Raw genomic sequence first — 16387 nt, 5'->3', positions numbered from 1 at the left:
AAAAACAGAGTTACGAACGCGTCTCTGCCCACAACCCCCGAACCGCTAAAGACCGACCCATGGTTCCATTTGACCGATCGTAGAGCGACTCAAGTCCTACTAGGACGGAAATTCTGGTGTCGACATGACCAGCGGGGCGGATGTTACGGAGCTCCGAATGTATCGGAAGTGCAGACGGAGGCCTGGAATTTTCAAGTATCTCGACTACTCTTAGGATTCCTGCGAGCCATGAGCGTGTACGTGAAGGCGAAGGATTGGGGAATCCGTCACAACAAACCGCGTCCTGATAGAACCGGTTTAGTCCTAGAAATTAGACCGAGAACCCCATCGACACCGCAATGTCGCTCGATGGGGTTCAACCGCCACCTCGACCTGTTGCGCACTGCTGTCGAAGTTTGTGCTTAAATAGCACTCAAAGGAATGCACGCATCATTGTATGCTTGATGGTTCGTCGACTAGTAATGTACATAATCCATGCATGTTCCATAAATGAATGCAACCAGTCCATTCAGTTGTTTTTAACCTAAAAATATATATTTATTTGCACTGGTTCTAATAGAATTCGCACTTGATAACCTGCCGTATGTATGCGCGTTGGCAAACATGATAGTATATGACTAGTTCGTTCTAGGCCCCAGTTTTGAAGGATATATATAAATATATGCAATCAAATAATGTTTGTTGCTGTGTTAATATATCACTTCCATATCTCAAAATAATTCCCCAAGTCCTCCACACATGAAACCAAACAGGTCACGTAAGATCTCCCATAGCTCCTTTTTGATGCCTTGTAGGATCCTACAAGTCTGCTACGTAGCCGGATATAGACTATGTAGTGTCCTACAACTCTCCTATATTGCCGAATATGGGACAAGTAGGACACCACAACTCTCCTACATAGCCTAATATGAGACATGTAGGATCCTATAACTCACCTATATGTGAATGAATATAGGACATGTAGGAACCCACAACCTTCCCACATGATACAAAATAGGACATAAAGGATCCTACATCAATTTGTATAGGATAAATAGGATCGCATACAACCTATTTGGCTTTTTTTCAACAGGGGTTGGAGGCTTACATGTTTGTGTCGTCCATATTTATTGTTCGCCTCAGCTAATTCTCGTTGTTTCCGTCGAATTATTAGTATTGGTTTTAAGGCTGCGCTGAGACGCACAGTTTTGAAATTACATTGCGATTTATATTCGCCGATAACTGCAGGGTAAACCATGTACACGCCAGAAAAATCACCGAAAAATACCGATTTCATGGAAAATAGATAAGCACCGAAACACATACACCGAATCCTCCCTAAAATAAAAATCAAAAGCGCGGAACCCCAGAGCACTGTACTGAACAGTCGACCGCCACTTTTGGAACCTAAATTTCTCAAGCAGGTTGTACACACCGAAGGTGGCGAGCGATCCAGAAAGATCGAAGAACGGCACTTAACTCGCCTTTCGTGACGTTATCGCGGCGCTGTGGACCGCTCACTGCGATGCTCCATTTCCACAGCAGGAAATATGGATGCCATATATCGGGGTCATCGTGTGCACTTTCTGCTCTGGGTGACTGACTGCGAGCCTCCGAGGAATGCCGATACATAAAACTACCGTGTGTGGCCAAACTAACCCCGTTTGATCGGCTATAGAAAGGATGCGCACGGATCTAGCCCAGCAGATTCGTAATGTGCTCTGTAATATGTACACTTCTTTTTCATCGCTCTCTTTTTTATTTTCAATCCAATCCGAGATTCGTTTTTTATCTTGTCGGCTGTCAGTAGGTGAGGCTACCAGTAACGAAACCAGAGCGATGGTTGTCACAAGATATAGCAAGAAGGGATAATTTCATGATATGAGAATCAAGTCAGTTTTAGTCGAAGTGGCAAACTGTGGCGTCCGAGAAAATTCCTCTCGGTTCCCTTCCCTGAGGTCATTCATATTTTGTATCGGTTGGTTGGGTGTTATGTATAAATATATATATATAGATGTTGACCCAACTCTACATTGGGCCGGCTGCTCCAGCACCGGTAATTTCTGACGTTGGTCCTGTTTTCGTTTCTCGGAATATTTGGGATCACCCGTTAAGCGCATCAACGCCCGCAGACCACTCCACTGTTTTCTCCCTTTTTGTGTGTGTGTGCTATTAGATTTCTACTGTTCATTTGGTGGAGTTCATTTACGCGAGTTATATTATATTCTATGGTTATCATTGAAGCTCTGTATTCAGTAAGCTGACAAGTCGACATGTCGGCAATGTTGCTGCGCTGACATCTCAGTGTTTGCGACTATTTACCTGCTAAATAAACCAGCATTGTGGGAGACACTTTCCTCGTTCGGAATGGTCGCCACGATGAATATTTTTCTCAAGGGAACGGCACTTATGTCGCTAAGGTCCGGAATAAACAAGGCAATGCATCCGCATACTTCAGTGCGTGACCACGTTAGTATCCACACTGCCTCCTTCAATGGTTTCTAACAAGGTCGTATGTTTTCTCTTGTCTAATGGTACATACACGAATAAACACGCAACAACAATTCAGCACAATTGGGATGAGATTTACCACGTTCCGCGTTGGATAGCTACTGGTACGCGTGTTTGAAATATTTGTTTCTGTTTCGTGCGCAAGTCCATGTTCCTTTTGCGGCTGTTCAGGCTACAGCTTACCTCCGGCGCACGTGCAAATTTTTTGTATTTCTGCTTCTCGTACCAGTACAGTCTGAAAAGCTACCTGAAGATCTCTTCATGCATTTTCATTTAAGTACGTACGCTACACAGGGTGATGAAAGAGAGCGTTACTACGCTCATAAAAAAAGACTTCACCGCATAGCACGCTCCTAGCCAACCATCATCTCGAGTGATATCGTTATCTGCCCTGGGGGCTTAATCGCTTCATCGTCGTTACGGTCGTTACAAGCTAACGAGTGGCGGAAAATTCAAAAAGGTGGGCACGTGACACTTTGCGCGTGACGTGTACCACGACCTTCACGTATCGCACGAAGAGCTCCGTGCACGTGTTTTATCACGTGCCCACCTTTTTCAATTTCCCGCCACTCGTTAGCTTGTAACGACCGTAACGACGATGAAGCGATTAAGCCTTTTTGTGACAATTATGAACAGCATAAGTGTCACAAAAAAGGCGTACGCCTCCCGTTTCCAACAAATCAGGACAGACATTCGAGATGATGGTTGGCTAGGAGCGTGCTATGCGGCGAAGTTCATTTCTAAGAGTGTACTTCGGCATTCCCCCCAATGCACTGGATGTCCGACCTTTGTGGCAGACATGTAGAAGATACTAGAAAAGAGTATTTAAAATACGTTACTAAATACTGAGCGCAAAATGTATTTGAAATACAGTAAAGGTAGTTAGAAATGAAAGTATTTAGAGTAGAGTAGTAAATACTATGAAAACTATTTAAGATACTTATAAGATACTAAAAAAATAAACAGCCACAGAAATGTCGAATTATGCCTGCAAATCAGATATGTGCTTTATATGCACGCAGTAGTAGCTGCATTTGAAAGTGCTCATCCGACAACCGTCCTCTCTTCCTTTGAAAACACGTTTCCCAGTTTAAGGACAGAACACACGACGGTTGTCGTTTGCCCAGAACACACCAAATGATAACAGCGTTGACTTCCTTTGAAACGGCCTGGAAAAGTCAACTGTTGTCAGATGCGGCAAAAAAAAAAAAAAAAAAAAAAGAAAGAAAGAGAGAGAGAGAAGAAGAAAAAAATAAATAAAAAATAAACATAGAATGCCCATTTGAATATTCGACAAAAAGGAGAGAGTAATTTGAGTACTGAGTACTAAATACTGAAAAAAGTATTTTAATTACAGTACAAATACTTTTCACGAAGCGTACTCCGTAAGATACTAAGATACCAACAAAAGTATTTTAAGATACAGTATTTAGAGTACGGTACTCAAGATACCTCCAAGTCTGCTTTGTGGTGTGCCATTCTGTATGGGTCAAGTTGAACGTGATATACCAACTAGTCCCTTCCCACGCTTTACTTTCCGTCTTTTGATGTTTCGACATTGTGTACCTAAGCATACATTGTACCCCGTTCCCAACGTAAGCGGGGAAAAGCTGTTGAAGCGTCGGCATTCAGTGACGTCGCAACACTCAGACAACTGCGTGCATTCTGTATAAGTAAAACAGCTTTGTACATTGAAACGTGTCGTCGGTTTTCTCCAGCTGTGCAAGATCAATATAATTCTATCCTTTAGTTTCCAATTACGATTTTAACAGCCTGTGAGGCAGAAAGAGCCAGGCTACACTCTAAGGACAGTGTGTGTGTGTGTGTGTGTGTGTGTGTGAGGGGGAGGGTCGAAGTAGCTTGCCGTTGTTGGCCGCACTCAAGTGGGCATCGTCACGACTATAGCCTAAAAAAAGGAAAGTGGGAGAGGGGAGTTGAGGACTTCAAAGTGATGCATATAGGCAGGATAACTGATACTGATGGGATGGAGGCACACTGTAGGTGAGAGGTGCATGGAGTAACTACGCGGGCCGCATACCACGGCTTGGGGGTAGCCTGTTTCTAATATAGATGACACAACACAGAACTTAGAACGACATAAAACGCGTATATTTGGGTTACTTAGTGTTGCTCAATCACAGGGTCAGCAATCCTTTTAATACCCTGGCCACACGGCAAACTTAATGCATTAAGCGGAATGACAGTAACTTCACCTCCTAACCAACCATAATCTCGAATGACATTGTTCTCTCGCCTGATTTGTTGAAAACTGGAGGCATACGCCCTTTTGTGACAATTATTAACAACATAAGTATCACAAAAAGGCGTAATTTATTCTCGCAAAAATTGGCACGCCAAGGCGTTGCCAATTCGGTTACAAATCGATTTTTGAAAGCCCATTTTCTATTAAATGAACTCGTCGTTTGTTGCAGATTATTGTGTGGTGACAGTTACCCTTTGTAGAGTCAAGATATAGTTTTCAAACACCGACCTCGCTTCTTTCCCTGTAAGACCGGGCCGGGGATTTATATCCAAATCATACACTCGACTCTCCCGCAAATTCTGGGCGAGCATTCAACTGGAGAAGGGGGCATGACACCGGCGTAGAACGCAGCTGCCGGCAGCTTGTTTCTCCGTGGCACTTTCCTTTTACGTCGGTGGATGGACGGTGACTCGAAATAGAAAGCAGCCATTGTTCCTAGGAAATAGAGGCCACGGAGGCGTCGGATTAAATCGGTGACTTTCTGACCGAAAGCTTCACGGAATCTCGCCTACCACCCCCACGTTTAAACAAAAGAAGACACCGTATTTACTCGCATAATTTACGCATCTTTTTTTACCCAGACACATCACGTTTGGGGGGAGGGGGGAGCGTTAACGACGTGAATTGGATGGCGACACGCAAGGGGCACTCAGCAGTCGTTATTTTCCGAATCAGTCGAGTCGGCATTCCCGGGCCCATGTCCGTTAGAAACTGGGGCAGGTGAGGTGGGAGTGATGTGAGGGTTGGGTGTACGCTCAACATGCGAGTAAATATAGTACAAAGATCATCATACGATATCATACGAAATCACCGGTACGGAGTGTGTGTGCTATGCATTGGATTCCGCGCCGTTAAAGGGGGGGGGGGCAAGAGGGGCACTTGCCCCGCCCTAAATGACCTGTCCTAAATAATGTGGGTCTGTGCAGTGGCGCCCGGGTCCGAGATCTTGCCCCTTCTGAAAAATTGCCTGGCGACATCCCTGATTGTAGTTACGCCACTTAGTTGAATGCAACATTGGTGTGTTCTATTCCGTAAAAAGCACCAAAACTATCCACCTTCAGTGCCTCACACCATGGGCTGGTTGGCCATTAAAATCTCCACCTCTAAAGACACAACGGGGAACAGCGATTGCAGTTCTAAAATCTGGTGGGTCATTCTACGCGAAAGCGACAGAAGCCAATTCTGTCAAGTCAAGTCTGGTACAAAAAAAAAAAAAAAAGCAAACTGATGTACGGTACATCGAGAGCTGATGCAATCCACTATAGGAGGATAAAAGAAAAAAGAAAAAAAAACCCTCGTGGATTGCATATTCTGATCCCTCAAAAACAATGCAGAGTCGAGAATTTCGCATTTAAACAATCGTCGCCCCGAACTGTCATGAATTATCATGTTTCTTTTCAACAATAGCTTGGTCACTCCAAATTTATAATTTGAGCAGATCTCTTTTGAAAACGAAAGTTTCTGAATTCGCGTTTTGCTCCTGCAAACTATCCATAGTTCATTCACTCCGAATTTATAATTTCAGCATGTTGCTTTTGAAAGTGAAACTTTCTGAATTCGTGTTCCGCTTCAGCAAACTATCAATAGTTCGCTCACTGCGAATTTAAAATTTCTAAAGGTTTAATGAATTTTAAATTCACAATGAGCGATACTATCGATAATCCGAAAAACTATCGCGATGCTATCGAAATTGCGGTTCACTCGATAGTTGGACAATCGATAGTCAAAAACTATCGATAGTATCGAATGTTTCAATAGTATCGCCCATCACTAATCCGAAACTCTCGTATTGAATGTGCGGCTAGAACGAGAACACAGTAACTTTTGAGCAGTACCTTTTATAAAGGTTACTTTGCAAACAAACAAGAACAACAATCGAAGGAAATGCAAACGCGGAGTTCGTTTAGAAGTTACCACGTCCCTATAAAGGGTTCATAAGTTGCGACGATTGGATTTGGGTTGAACTGAGAAGTAACTTCTATTGCTCCTGTCAGGTTACAAGTCGTTTTCAACCTCTAAATAGTGGTATCGGATGTGTAACCTCTACGTGAGAGTTGTAGAAATGCACTGCGCCGGATGATGCAGTTATCGCTAGAGATAGGCGCAGGTGCCGTTATCAGCGGATCCGCGCGACATTCTGGTTTTCAAGAAAAAATATAATCCGCAAATATAATCTTATTCGCAAATAAGCATTCGAGTCTCTGCCGACGTCCCCTATTGAAAAACAAAAGTGAGAGCACGCAGTTGATTCAACATGTTGTCGAAGTGCGCCATCCCCCGCATTGCTGAGCCTTTATGTACTATTATTGGACAACTATGGATGACATTCCGTTCCTGAGAAAGTTTCTATGCTGAAAAATAAAAAAATAAAAATGAAGTAGATAGACGTTTGTAACATAACATATATGTATGTAACATGTTTGTACATAACGTACATTTTTTCCTTCAATTGTAATGACTGCGGGTTTGCGGATATGCACAAAATCCGCGAGGGTGCTGATACACCCATTTAAACACGCGCGGTTGTAGATGCGGTCGCGGGTATTACATGCGCTGATGCCGTGCGGGTCAATCAATAATCTATCAACCAAACTGTACTGTCAATCGTATGCGCGCTCGCCTCTAGTTATTGCATCTGAATTGTGGCAGATAACTCGTATAGAAATTGTGAGAGAGAGATGAGGCGAGAGTCCCCTTTTGTAAAGGAAGAGAGTGTATAGAAATTGCTACCAAATGACGTATGCCCCCCCCCCCCCCATTTCCATTAAAATCGGAAAAGAGAACGATATTATATGATATGGCAGTTAGCTCTGAAACTCTGTTTTTAGAGTGTATTATTATTAACAATGCGACGGGCCGCCTGCACATAAAAATCGCATTAGCAGAGAACAGGAAGTAGAATGCGACGAAATAGGTTGGTTTAGTGTATAGGGAAAATAAAATGGAGAGTGTGGCGCTCATGAAGAATTCAATTCACTATTCAATTCACATTCGCTACTCCAGTTCAATTAAATATCCAGTGAAGTAAAGAAAATGGCAGTTAACAGGTGAAAATGAAATGGAAACAGCGGGTGCGTATCAGATACGTCACATGGTTGTCACAGTGAAGTCGCACTCACAGCACGTCCACCAGCTTAGTGCAGAGGAAGACCCAGACCCTCGGTTTGGGGGGAGGGGGGGTTGCTTTGTCGGAGCGCGTAGTGAGGGAGGGAGAGAGGGAAATCCTATGTTTTTTCTTGATTTCGTGTTAGCGCCGCGAAGCAACGGTGGCTATGAGCGGCGTACAGATGTGGAGAGAGGACAGCAGGAAGGAGTGGGGGACAGGGGGTTCAGTATGCGTCCTGGGCCGACTTCAGGGGGGAACTGTGCCGAGATCCGTCGGGAAAGTCTTCGGAAAACCCAGGGAAAACCTGAGACAGCACAGCGGGTGGTAGGATTCGAACCCACCACCTCCCAGTCTTGAGCTCGACTTTGACACAGTCTCACTTCATTTTTTTCTGAAGCTCGACGAAGTAGCTACGAAGTCCTACGCCTTCATCGCCGTGTTACAACAGTACGCTTTCAATACAATAATACACGACTTCAATACGCAACAATAATACGCTTTCAATACAATAATACAACTTCAATACGCAACAATAATACGTTTTCAGAACAGAACGGGAGGCATACGCCTTTTTGTGACACTTTGGGTTGATGTGAACTGTCACAAAAAGGCGTATGCCGCGCGCTCTCCCGCTCAAGCGTGAGCGTATTATGTGGTGAGTTTTTTGTTTTGTCTTTGTTCCGTGTTTGCGGCCGCAAAGAAACTACTTTGACTGTGTAGCGGCTAGACGTGAACAGATAAGGAGGGGACAGCAGGAAGGAGTGTGAGGTTCGTATACACTCTTAAAAATGAACTTCACCACCGCCTTTTTGTGACACTTATGCAGAAATGTTAACTGTCACAAAAAGGCGTACGCCCCGCGCTTTCCACAAATCAAGAGTAATAAAGATATCACTCTGTACAATGGATGGCCTTCAGCGTGCTATGTGGTGAAGCCTTGTTTTAAGAGTGTACGTCATGGGCCGTCTTCAGGGGGAATTGTGCCGAGATCCTTCGAAGAAGACTGCCGGAAAACCCACACACTCTTAAAAATGAACTTCACCACATAGCACGCTCCTAGCCAACCATCATCCCGAATGACAATGTTCTCGCCCCTGATTTGCTGAAAACGGGAGGAGGAGCCTATTTTGTGCCATTATGCACGGCACAAAATAGGCTCCTCCTCCCGTTTTCAACAAATCAGGGGCGAGAACGTTGTCATTCGGGATGATGGTTGGCTAGGAGCGTGCTATGTGGTGAAGTTCATTTCTAAAAGTGCAGTGTCAAAACAGAGGGGGGGGGGCGGGCGAAGTAGCTTGCCACTGTTGTCTGATAAAGCAGAATTTTGCCACATAGCACGCTCCTGGCCAACCATCATCCCGAATGAATATAATTATGTGTGCTGATTTGTTCAAAACAGGGTGAGGCGCTATCTGGGACCAATGCATAGTATGTCCCAGATAGGCGCCTCCTCCCAATTTCAACAAATCAGCACACAGAATTATATCATTCGGAATAATGGTTTGCTAGGAGCGTGCTATGTGGTGAAGTTATGTTTGCAGGGAATACCTCAGACAGGACAGCCGGTGGTATAGGATTCGATGTCACCACACTCTAAAAACTGAACTTCACCGCATAGCTCGCTCTGCGCCAACAATTGCCACGAATGATAGGGTTATCGCTTCTGATTCGAAGAGAAAGGAAGGCGTACGCCTTTTTGTGTCAATTTGGATACAGTCAAGCCTCGCTTTATGAACGTTCGATTTATGAATTCCCTCGTTTTATGAACACGAGCACGGGGAACCAAACTTTTTCCCTTCATTTTTCCCTCGTTTTATGAACCTCGATATTCGAATAATGAACGGAATTTCTGGGAACCAACTAGGAGTTGCCCAGCGTTTCTGCCCTCAATTTATGAACGGATCGTTCCGAGGAGGAGGAGAGGAGGAGTGTCGTTGGGAGGAACCCGATAGGTCTGCCTGCCTGATTAGGCGGCATGTTTCTCGGGAAGGGAAAGGTGGTGGAGAGGAGGAGAGGAAAGGGTGAAGTGGAAGACCGAGCGGAATCCGCTCGGGGGGAGGATAGCTGCGTCCATGGGCCGACTTCAGGGGAACTGTGCCGGCATACGCCTATTACACATCTGAGGGAAACCCAGGAAAAACCCCAGACGGCACAGCCGGCCCGCGGATTCGAACCGCGGACCTCCCAGTCCCCAAGCGCACGCGTTACCGCTGCGCCACCGGAGCTGGTTATCGTTCCGAGGTCAACAGAAACCTTCAAAGGGATAATTCCGTGCACTCTTAGAAATGAACTTCACCACATAGCACGATCCTAGCCAACCATCATCCCGAATGACAACGTTGTCGCCCCTGATTTGTTGAAAACGGGAGGAGGAGCCTATTTTGTACTATTATGCACGGCACAAAATAGGCTCCTCCTCCCGTTTTCAACAAATCTAGGGCGAGAACGTTGTCATTCGGGGTGATGGTTGGCTAGGAGCGTGCTATGTGGGGAAGTTCATTTTTAAGAGTGTGGTCTTATGAATGACGCCTGAACGGACAAAACGTTCTCCAGGTATTGCACCCTCGGTTCTTAACCCCTCGAAATCCGAACAACAAACGGGTTTTCCGGGGTCGCACAAGGTGCGACCAAGTGTTCCTGACCTCAGTTGATGTATAAGGTGGTCGCTGTCACCCGGAGATTAATAAACGGAGGTTAAAAATCCCGGAGGAAATCTGAGACCAGTCCAGTGCGAATGTGGTGACATCTCTTATTTCCAAGATTGACACAGCGGAAGGCATGGTCCAAAGCAAAATTACACAACATATGGCATTATAAACACAATCCCAACTCGGAAATACTGTTGCATTTGCTCGATAGTACTCAGTTAACTGAATTTTCGATTTATGAATCCCTCGATTTATGAACCATTTTTCGGGGAAACGAGGGTGTTCATAAATCGAGGGTTGACTGTATATGATAATTGACACAAAAGGCGTACGCCTCCCGCTCTCTTCGTGGCAATGGTTGGCGCAGAGCGTGCTATGCGGTGAAGTTCAGTTTTTTGAGTGCAGATAACAGTTTACAGCACGTCCTTGGAGCTGCCCCCAATGAGCAGCCATGCGGGTGGAGAGGTTAGAGTTTCAGCGAGCAGCTTGGGGTGGTGGTGTTGACGACGAGGCTGGCTTGCCGTTGTTGGCTTCACTCATGTGTGCAGCGTCACGACTGTAGCCAAGATGAGATGATATGATGTGATAACAGATGTTGGAATGATGGCGGCCGAAAGTTAAGATGTAGGCCGGTCACTGCCAGAATCGGTCCGAGCAAGGAAACGTAGTCTCAAGACACAAGAACGCGATTCAAGGAATGGGAGCCACCATTAGTGCTGCCACCCCGTGGTAGTCACAGGAACTCTGTACGTGTGGATTGCCGTTTGCTGAGTTCCTTCATTTTCCTGTGTGTGTTTTCGTTCATTTCCGTGTCCGTTCATGTTCATTTCGTGCCTATTCATTTTCTCACGCTCGGGAACCGGTGTAGACAAGATATAGCATCGGCCAGCATTCTTCACCTGAACAACTGTGCATCTCGCACGCGGAAGCAAGCAATCTTCTTTTTGCTTGATCTTTCGAACGTTGATACGCTACTCAGATAACGGATGACCGATGACCGGATGACTAGTTATATGGAATGTTACGTTATCGTCAGTCATACTCGTTAACAACGGCGGCCACCAGTGTTAATCCCAATGTGAAGAGCGCTTTTGGCAGTCCACCCTTGTTGTGTCGTCGCTGGGAACGAGACTAAGGAGCGCACGGAGACTAGTGGTTTGAGAGTAACGCGACAATGTCTAGACATACTGTCTCAAACGGAACATCAATGACCCAAAGTAATACATGAAATAAGCCCAGCTTCGTGATTGCTAATTGAATAATTCCGTAATCGTACACGAGAGCGAGGAGCTACATCAGAGAATCATGTTTCGTATGATTCCTTTATACGAGGATTGACATAAATGGGAAGCGCACATGCCTGCGTGTTAATTGAGCATGTGCGAAGCAGAGGCGGCTACAAGGCGAACGACAGCAGCAACATCTTTATTTTGGTGATAATGATTGGTGTGTCTCAGAGGCGATACTGCCATTCGGGCGATTTTCCCGCGCCCTCGACAAACAGAACTTCTATCCAGCTAATAATATCTGTATGGTTTCTGGAGCTGCACACTTCAAACAGAACTTGACCACATAACACGGTGAACGGCAACCATTGCACAAAATGATATACTTGTATATTACTTCTGACTTGTGGAAAGCGCGAGACGTACGTCGTTTGGCGGCAGTTAACATAACTGTATGAGTATCACACAAAGTCGCACTCCTCGCACAACAAACCGTTATTCTGGATAACAGTTTTGGCCGCGTGCGTACACTTTCTAACACTTTGCGTAACTGTGATGTGTTAGGTAAAAAATATTTCGGCGTGGTGGAATGGTAGCACACATGACTGGCGAATCAGTGAGGTATTTGTCACCGATATTCACCGACTTTACGTCAGCAGCCGTCCTTGAAACCAGTGAATTCTGGTCAGGAATTCAACCTGAAATTGTATATATAGTTCGCCCCAGCAGCAGTCCTATGTCTTCGAAGTTCACAGATGACACTCTTTGCAAACAATGCTCGTATCTCATCTACGCGAAGCTTCCGGGTCAGCTGCAGACGAACAACGAGAACACTATTGCTTTGGTTAAGAGAGTGACAAGGAATGGCGACATCAGATGTGCAATGAACCATTCTTGCCTGGAGATCCTGGTCTGCGTTATTGTGGCTGGCTGTGACCCACTTGCAGCAGTGAAACACTGGCACTTCTTACGTGCCGAATTACCAGGGATGAGCAGGCGTCCCGCCATTCTTCGTTTTAGTCTCGGTCTTTACGAAGGTCCACGGTCACTTTGAGAAAGTTCACTTTTGTTTTCTGCGAGGACATTTTTTGACGGCTGTCCGCGTGACCAACTTGAGCATGAGTTTGGCGCAACTTTGTGGCACCGACGTCCCATTGACATACGTTGTCGAAAAGTTCGAGATTGGAGCAAGCGAGCGTGCTATTTCGCACATATCAACGACAAAACTTTTGGTGCCTCAACGTAATTTAACGGTCTTCAAAGCGTTCGTTCCCACTACTTGGATTTGGACTTGGCTTGGAGTGACACAAAATGCGATGCCTAATTGTTCTTTGGTGTGCATGCTTTGGAAAGAAGGGCCTTTCAGAAGGCGTGCGTAGGCCACTGCGCTGAAGCATGACGCTTAAAATTTGAATGGAGTTCTTACTGCAACACGTGACCTGCACAGCTTCAGGGAACAGACTTGGTGTTATACAGGAATTACGTGTGCGCCGACTCACAGCGTAACGTAGATACCAGTTGATGCGGTCGAAGGGATATGCCTTATTTTACGCGTGCCCCCATGCAGATGTAGATTTTATGGTACGTAGACATTTCGTACGGAAGGACCGTTGACCGACACATTTGTGTCAGTTTTATCGCTTATTTGTTGTGAGATCCATTGCAGGTCTAGGTATATGATCGAGCTCACGGTAGGTTAGTTTGTGGCGTGTTATTGCCGAGCTCTCAGGACCGATGCGTTCCGTCCAGCGCTGCGAACACCCTAAAAACAGAACTTCACCACATAGCACGGTGAAGGCCAACCATTGCACAGAACGATACCTATATCACTCCGGATTTGTGGAAGGCGCGGGCCGTACGCCTTTTTTGGAACTGCGTAAGGGTTCCAAAAAGGCGTGCGCCTCTCGTTTTTAAACAATCAGTTGGCAGAACAATGTCGTTCGGGATGGTGACTGGCTAAGAGCTCTAAGCAAACTAAGAGCGTGCTAAGGCTCAGAGCGTGCTATGGCTAAGAGCTAAAAGGCTTAGCTAAAAAGGCTAACCGCGTGCTATGTGGTGAAGTTCTGTTCTGTTTGCCAACCCCGGGAGACAGCGACAGAAAATTGGTTATCAACGAGATAGTTCTTACATAGCACCCTGGGATCCGGGACATCCTAGAAAATCGTTGACTTGATCTCCCGTTGAAAGGCCTTTCCCGCAGTACACAAACCCTGCTGAACATCGTGAACAGTGAACAGCATCGCTGCTGAGAGACTGTTCCTTTCAAGAACAGTCTCTGTTCGAAATATCGGAGGCTCTCGACCTGAAACTTTTCCTTCACTCTACCATTTACCATTGATTGACCTACAAAGCAGTTCTCTGGCATGTCGTTCTGTAGCATCAACACGGTATAAACGTACTCCCCCCACATGCATGCAGGATGCTTTTCAACTCGATGCACAAAAACTGAAGGACTTGTGCAACGGTGGCCATCCCGCAATACTGTCACGCGAATTGAAGCGACAGAGACGGAAGCTGCGAATAAAAATGTAGAATAGTGTCATGCACGTTAGAGCACTGCACGGGCCGACTTTTCCGGGCCCGACCCGGCCCGGGCGCATCAAAAAATGGCCCGGCCCGACCCGGGCCCGGACCTTCATATTTTTATGCGGCCCGGCCCGGCCCGGCCCGGTGACCCAGTGACTAGAGCCCGGCCCGGCCCGGCGTCTAAGCAAATAGAGCCCGGCCCGGCCCGGCCCGGTGACCCGGCGAGTAGATCCCGGCCTAGTATTTCCAGCCGCGACGTACGCGTTTCTGGCGATTATCAAACAAATTTATAAGTAAATTTATAAGGAGAGAAGACAAACATACAAGTGATGGCGGTTTAACACCGTAACCGCACGAGACCAAATTAAATCCAGAACGCACGGGGCGTTATCGTTACACTGTCAAGATTTTGCGGAGATAGAGCATGCTGTCGACAAACTGCTTCTCCCAGTCCCTATCCCTCTCACCAAGCTTTGCCAGAGTGATTGTGAAATATGTGAGGAGTGAGGAGCAATGTAAAGTGGCTTGGAGAATGTTCTAGACGGTCGAATCATATGCATAATGCAGTACCCTTTGCTTGCCTTTGCAAAATATGCACAGGAATGACGCAAGCGCATGATGATATGAACTAATGCATCTCCAATGTGTGGAATTAGCTGCGTGGCCCGGCCGGGCCTGACTCTTGGGAACATATTTGTCGGCCCGGGCCCGGCCCGGCCCGCGGTGGTGGCGTATTTTAACGGCCCGGGCCCGGCCCGGCCCGTGGTGCTGGCGTATTTTGTCGGCCCGGGCTCGGCCCGGCCCGGAGCACACAGCCAATAACAAGCCCAGCCCGGCCCGCGGGCCGGGTCGGGCCCGGGCCCGTGCAGTGCTCTAATGCACGTCTATATGTATCTGCTCACTAACTATTCGAAGGATTGTGGCAAAAGTAACCGTTTCTTTCTTTTTCCAGTGTCCAGGTGGTCGGCTGTAACAGTGGTGGCGAACCCCAGCCTGAAGGTCCTCCCAACCGCATCCGCGTGGTGCAGCTGAAGCGCAGGGGCAATGCACCGCTCGGATTCTCCATTCGCGGAGGTACACTTATCACTCAGAAAGAACTGTACACGATTTCCCTTGTGTGACCATTGTCTAACTTTCAGGAAGGGAGCACGGCACTGGCGTCTTCGTGTCGCATGTGGCCCCGAACTCCGAAGCGCATCACCGGGGTCTCAAGGTAAAATCAGTTCCTGACGTATTACTTTGAAGGGACGTGCGGTAACGAATGGGATAGCGAGAGGCCAATTTGCGAGGACAATTAAAGCCATACCGTATAGCTGAAATAAACACGAAACCGTTTTCGCTGCTAACGTGTATAGGTTGATTCTCTTTCCCGATGAACCATACATCTATGTAGTCGTCCGATCTGTCCGTGTGTTCGCACGAGTGATAGCCCCACACGATATTCTAGTAAAGAGAAAGCGAAAAATTGCTCATGGAGCAGAGGTTCTGCCGCGTGTTACATTGAGCATTCGCGTATGCCGGGATATAGTGAGTGACGTGTACTGTGCACTTGCCGGACAATAGCGTGTAGGCTTCTTTCTTTTCCTTCTATTTTTTTTTTTTTTTTGTCGTCTGCTAAGGAATATCTTGTGCTTGCATTCCTCACGGTTCGGAATGCCAACACTAGCTAGAAACAAAGTCTGATTGCTTAAACGACGTGACGTAGCAATTAAGACCTCGCCAATCGCGACTGTGCTTCGGTGGCTGTAGACTAGTAGAACCAGTAGATTATCCAGCGCCGCATTTGGGAGGTAGCGGTGGCGCTGCTCATCGGCCCGTTTGATCATCGTCATCATCATCATCATCATTCTACGAGTTTTCATGGGAGCTGTTGCTGTCGTCTGCTACGGTCCTTTGTCTGCCTCTGTACATTCAAAATTCGAATTTTCCTTATCTAGTCATGATGGAGATCTCGCGAGCCGATGCATAGCGCCCGTAACGGGTCGTGTGGACGAGCTCCTGCATAGGAGAGGAGTTGCCGATTATGACGTGGTCAGCATATTCTATAGTAGGCCATGCTATGGACCGAGCCGCATGGGCGTCCTCTGTTTGAAATCTTCTGCGACGATTGCATGACATCCCGACTTTA

The 16387-nt window shown here is 46.5% G+C and overlaps 2 protein-coding genes across 3 annotated transcripts in view; one reads left to right on the top strand and one right to left on the bottom strand.

The window, feature by feature from the left end:
* Positions 1 to 16387, bottom strand: part of LOC135394287 (branched-chain-amino-acid aminotransferase, cytosolic-like) — a 313934-nt gene that overhangs the window by 231873 nt on the left and 65674 nt on the right. The gene's annotated exons all lie outside the window — the stretch shown is intronic.
* The window catches only part of LOC135394284 (whirlin-like), a 66329-nt gene that overhangs the window by 24070 nt on the left and 25872 nt on the right, over positions 1 to 16387 (top strand). For both annotated transcript variants that reach the window (XM_064624967.1, XM_064624966.1), the window contains exons 2-3: positions 15212 to 15333; positions 15399 to 15472. In XM_064624967.1, the coding sequence (XP_064481037.1) occupies positions 15212 to 15333; positions 15399 to 15472 (196 nt within the window). The remainder of the gene's footprint in view (positions 1 to 15211; positions 15334 to 15398; positions 15473 to 16387) is intronic.

The sequence above is a fragment of the Ornithodoros turicata genome, chromosome 5, assembly GCF_037126465.1.
Source record: "Ornithodoros turicata isolate Travis chromosome 5, ASM3712646v1, whole genome shotgun sequence".
NCBI classification, from domain to species: Eukaryota; Metazoa; Arthropoda; class Arachnida; order Ixodida; family Argasidae; genus Ornithodoros; species Ornithodoros turicata.
Note: the sequence above shows the minus strand (reverse complement) of the source record. Positions and strands in the feature narration are given on the sequence as shown.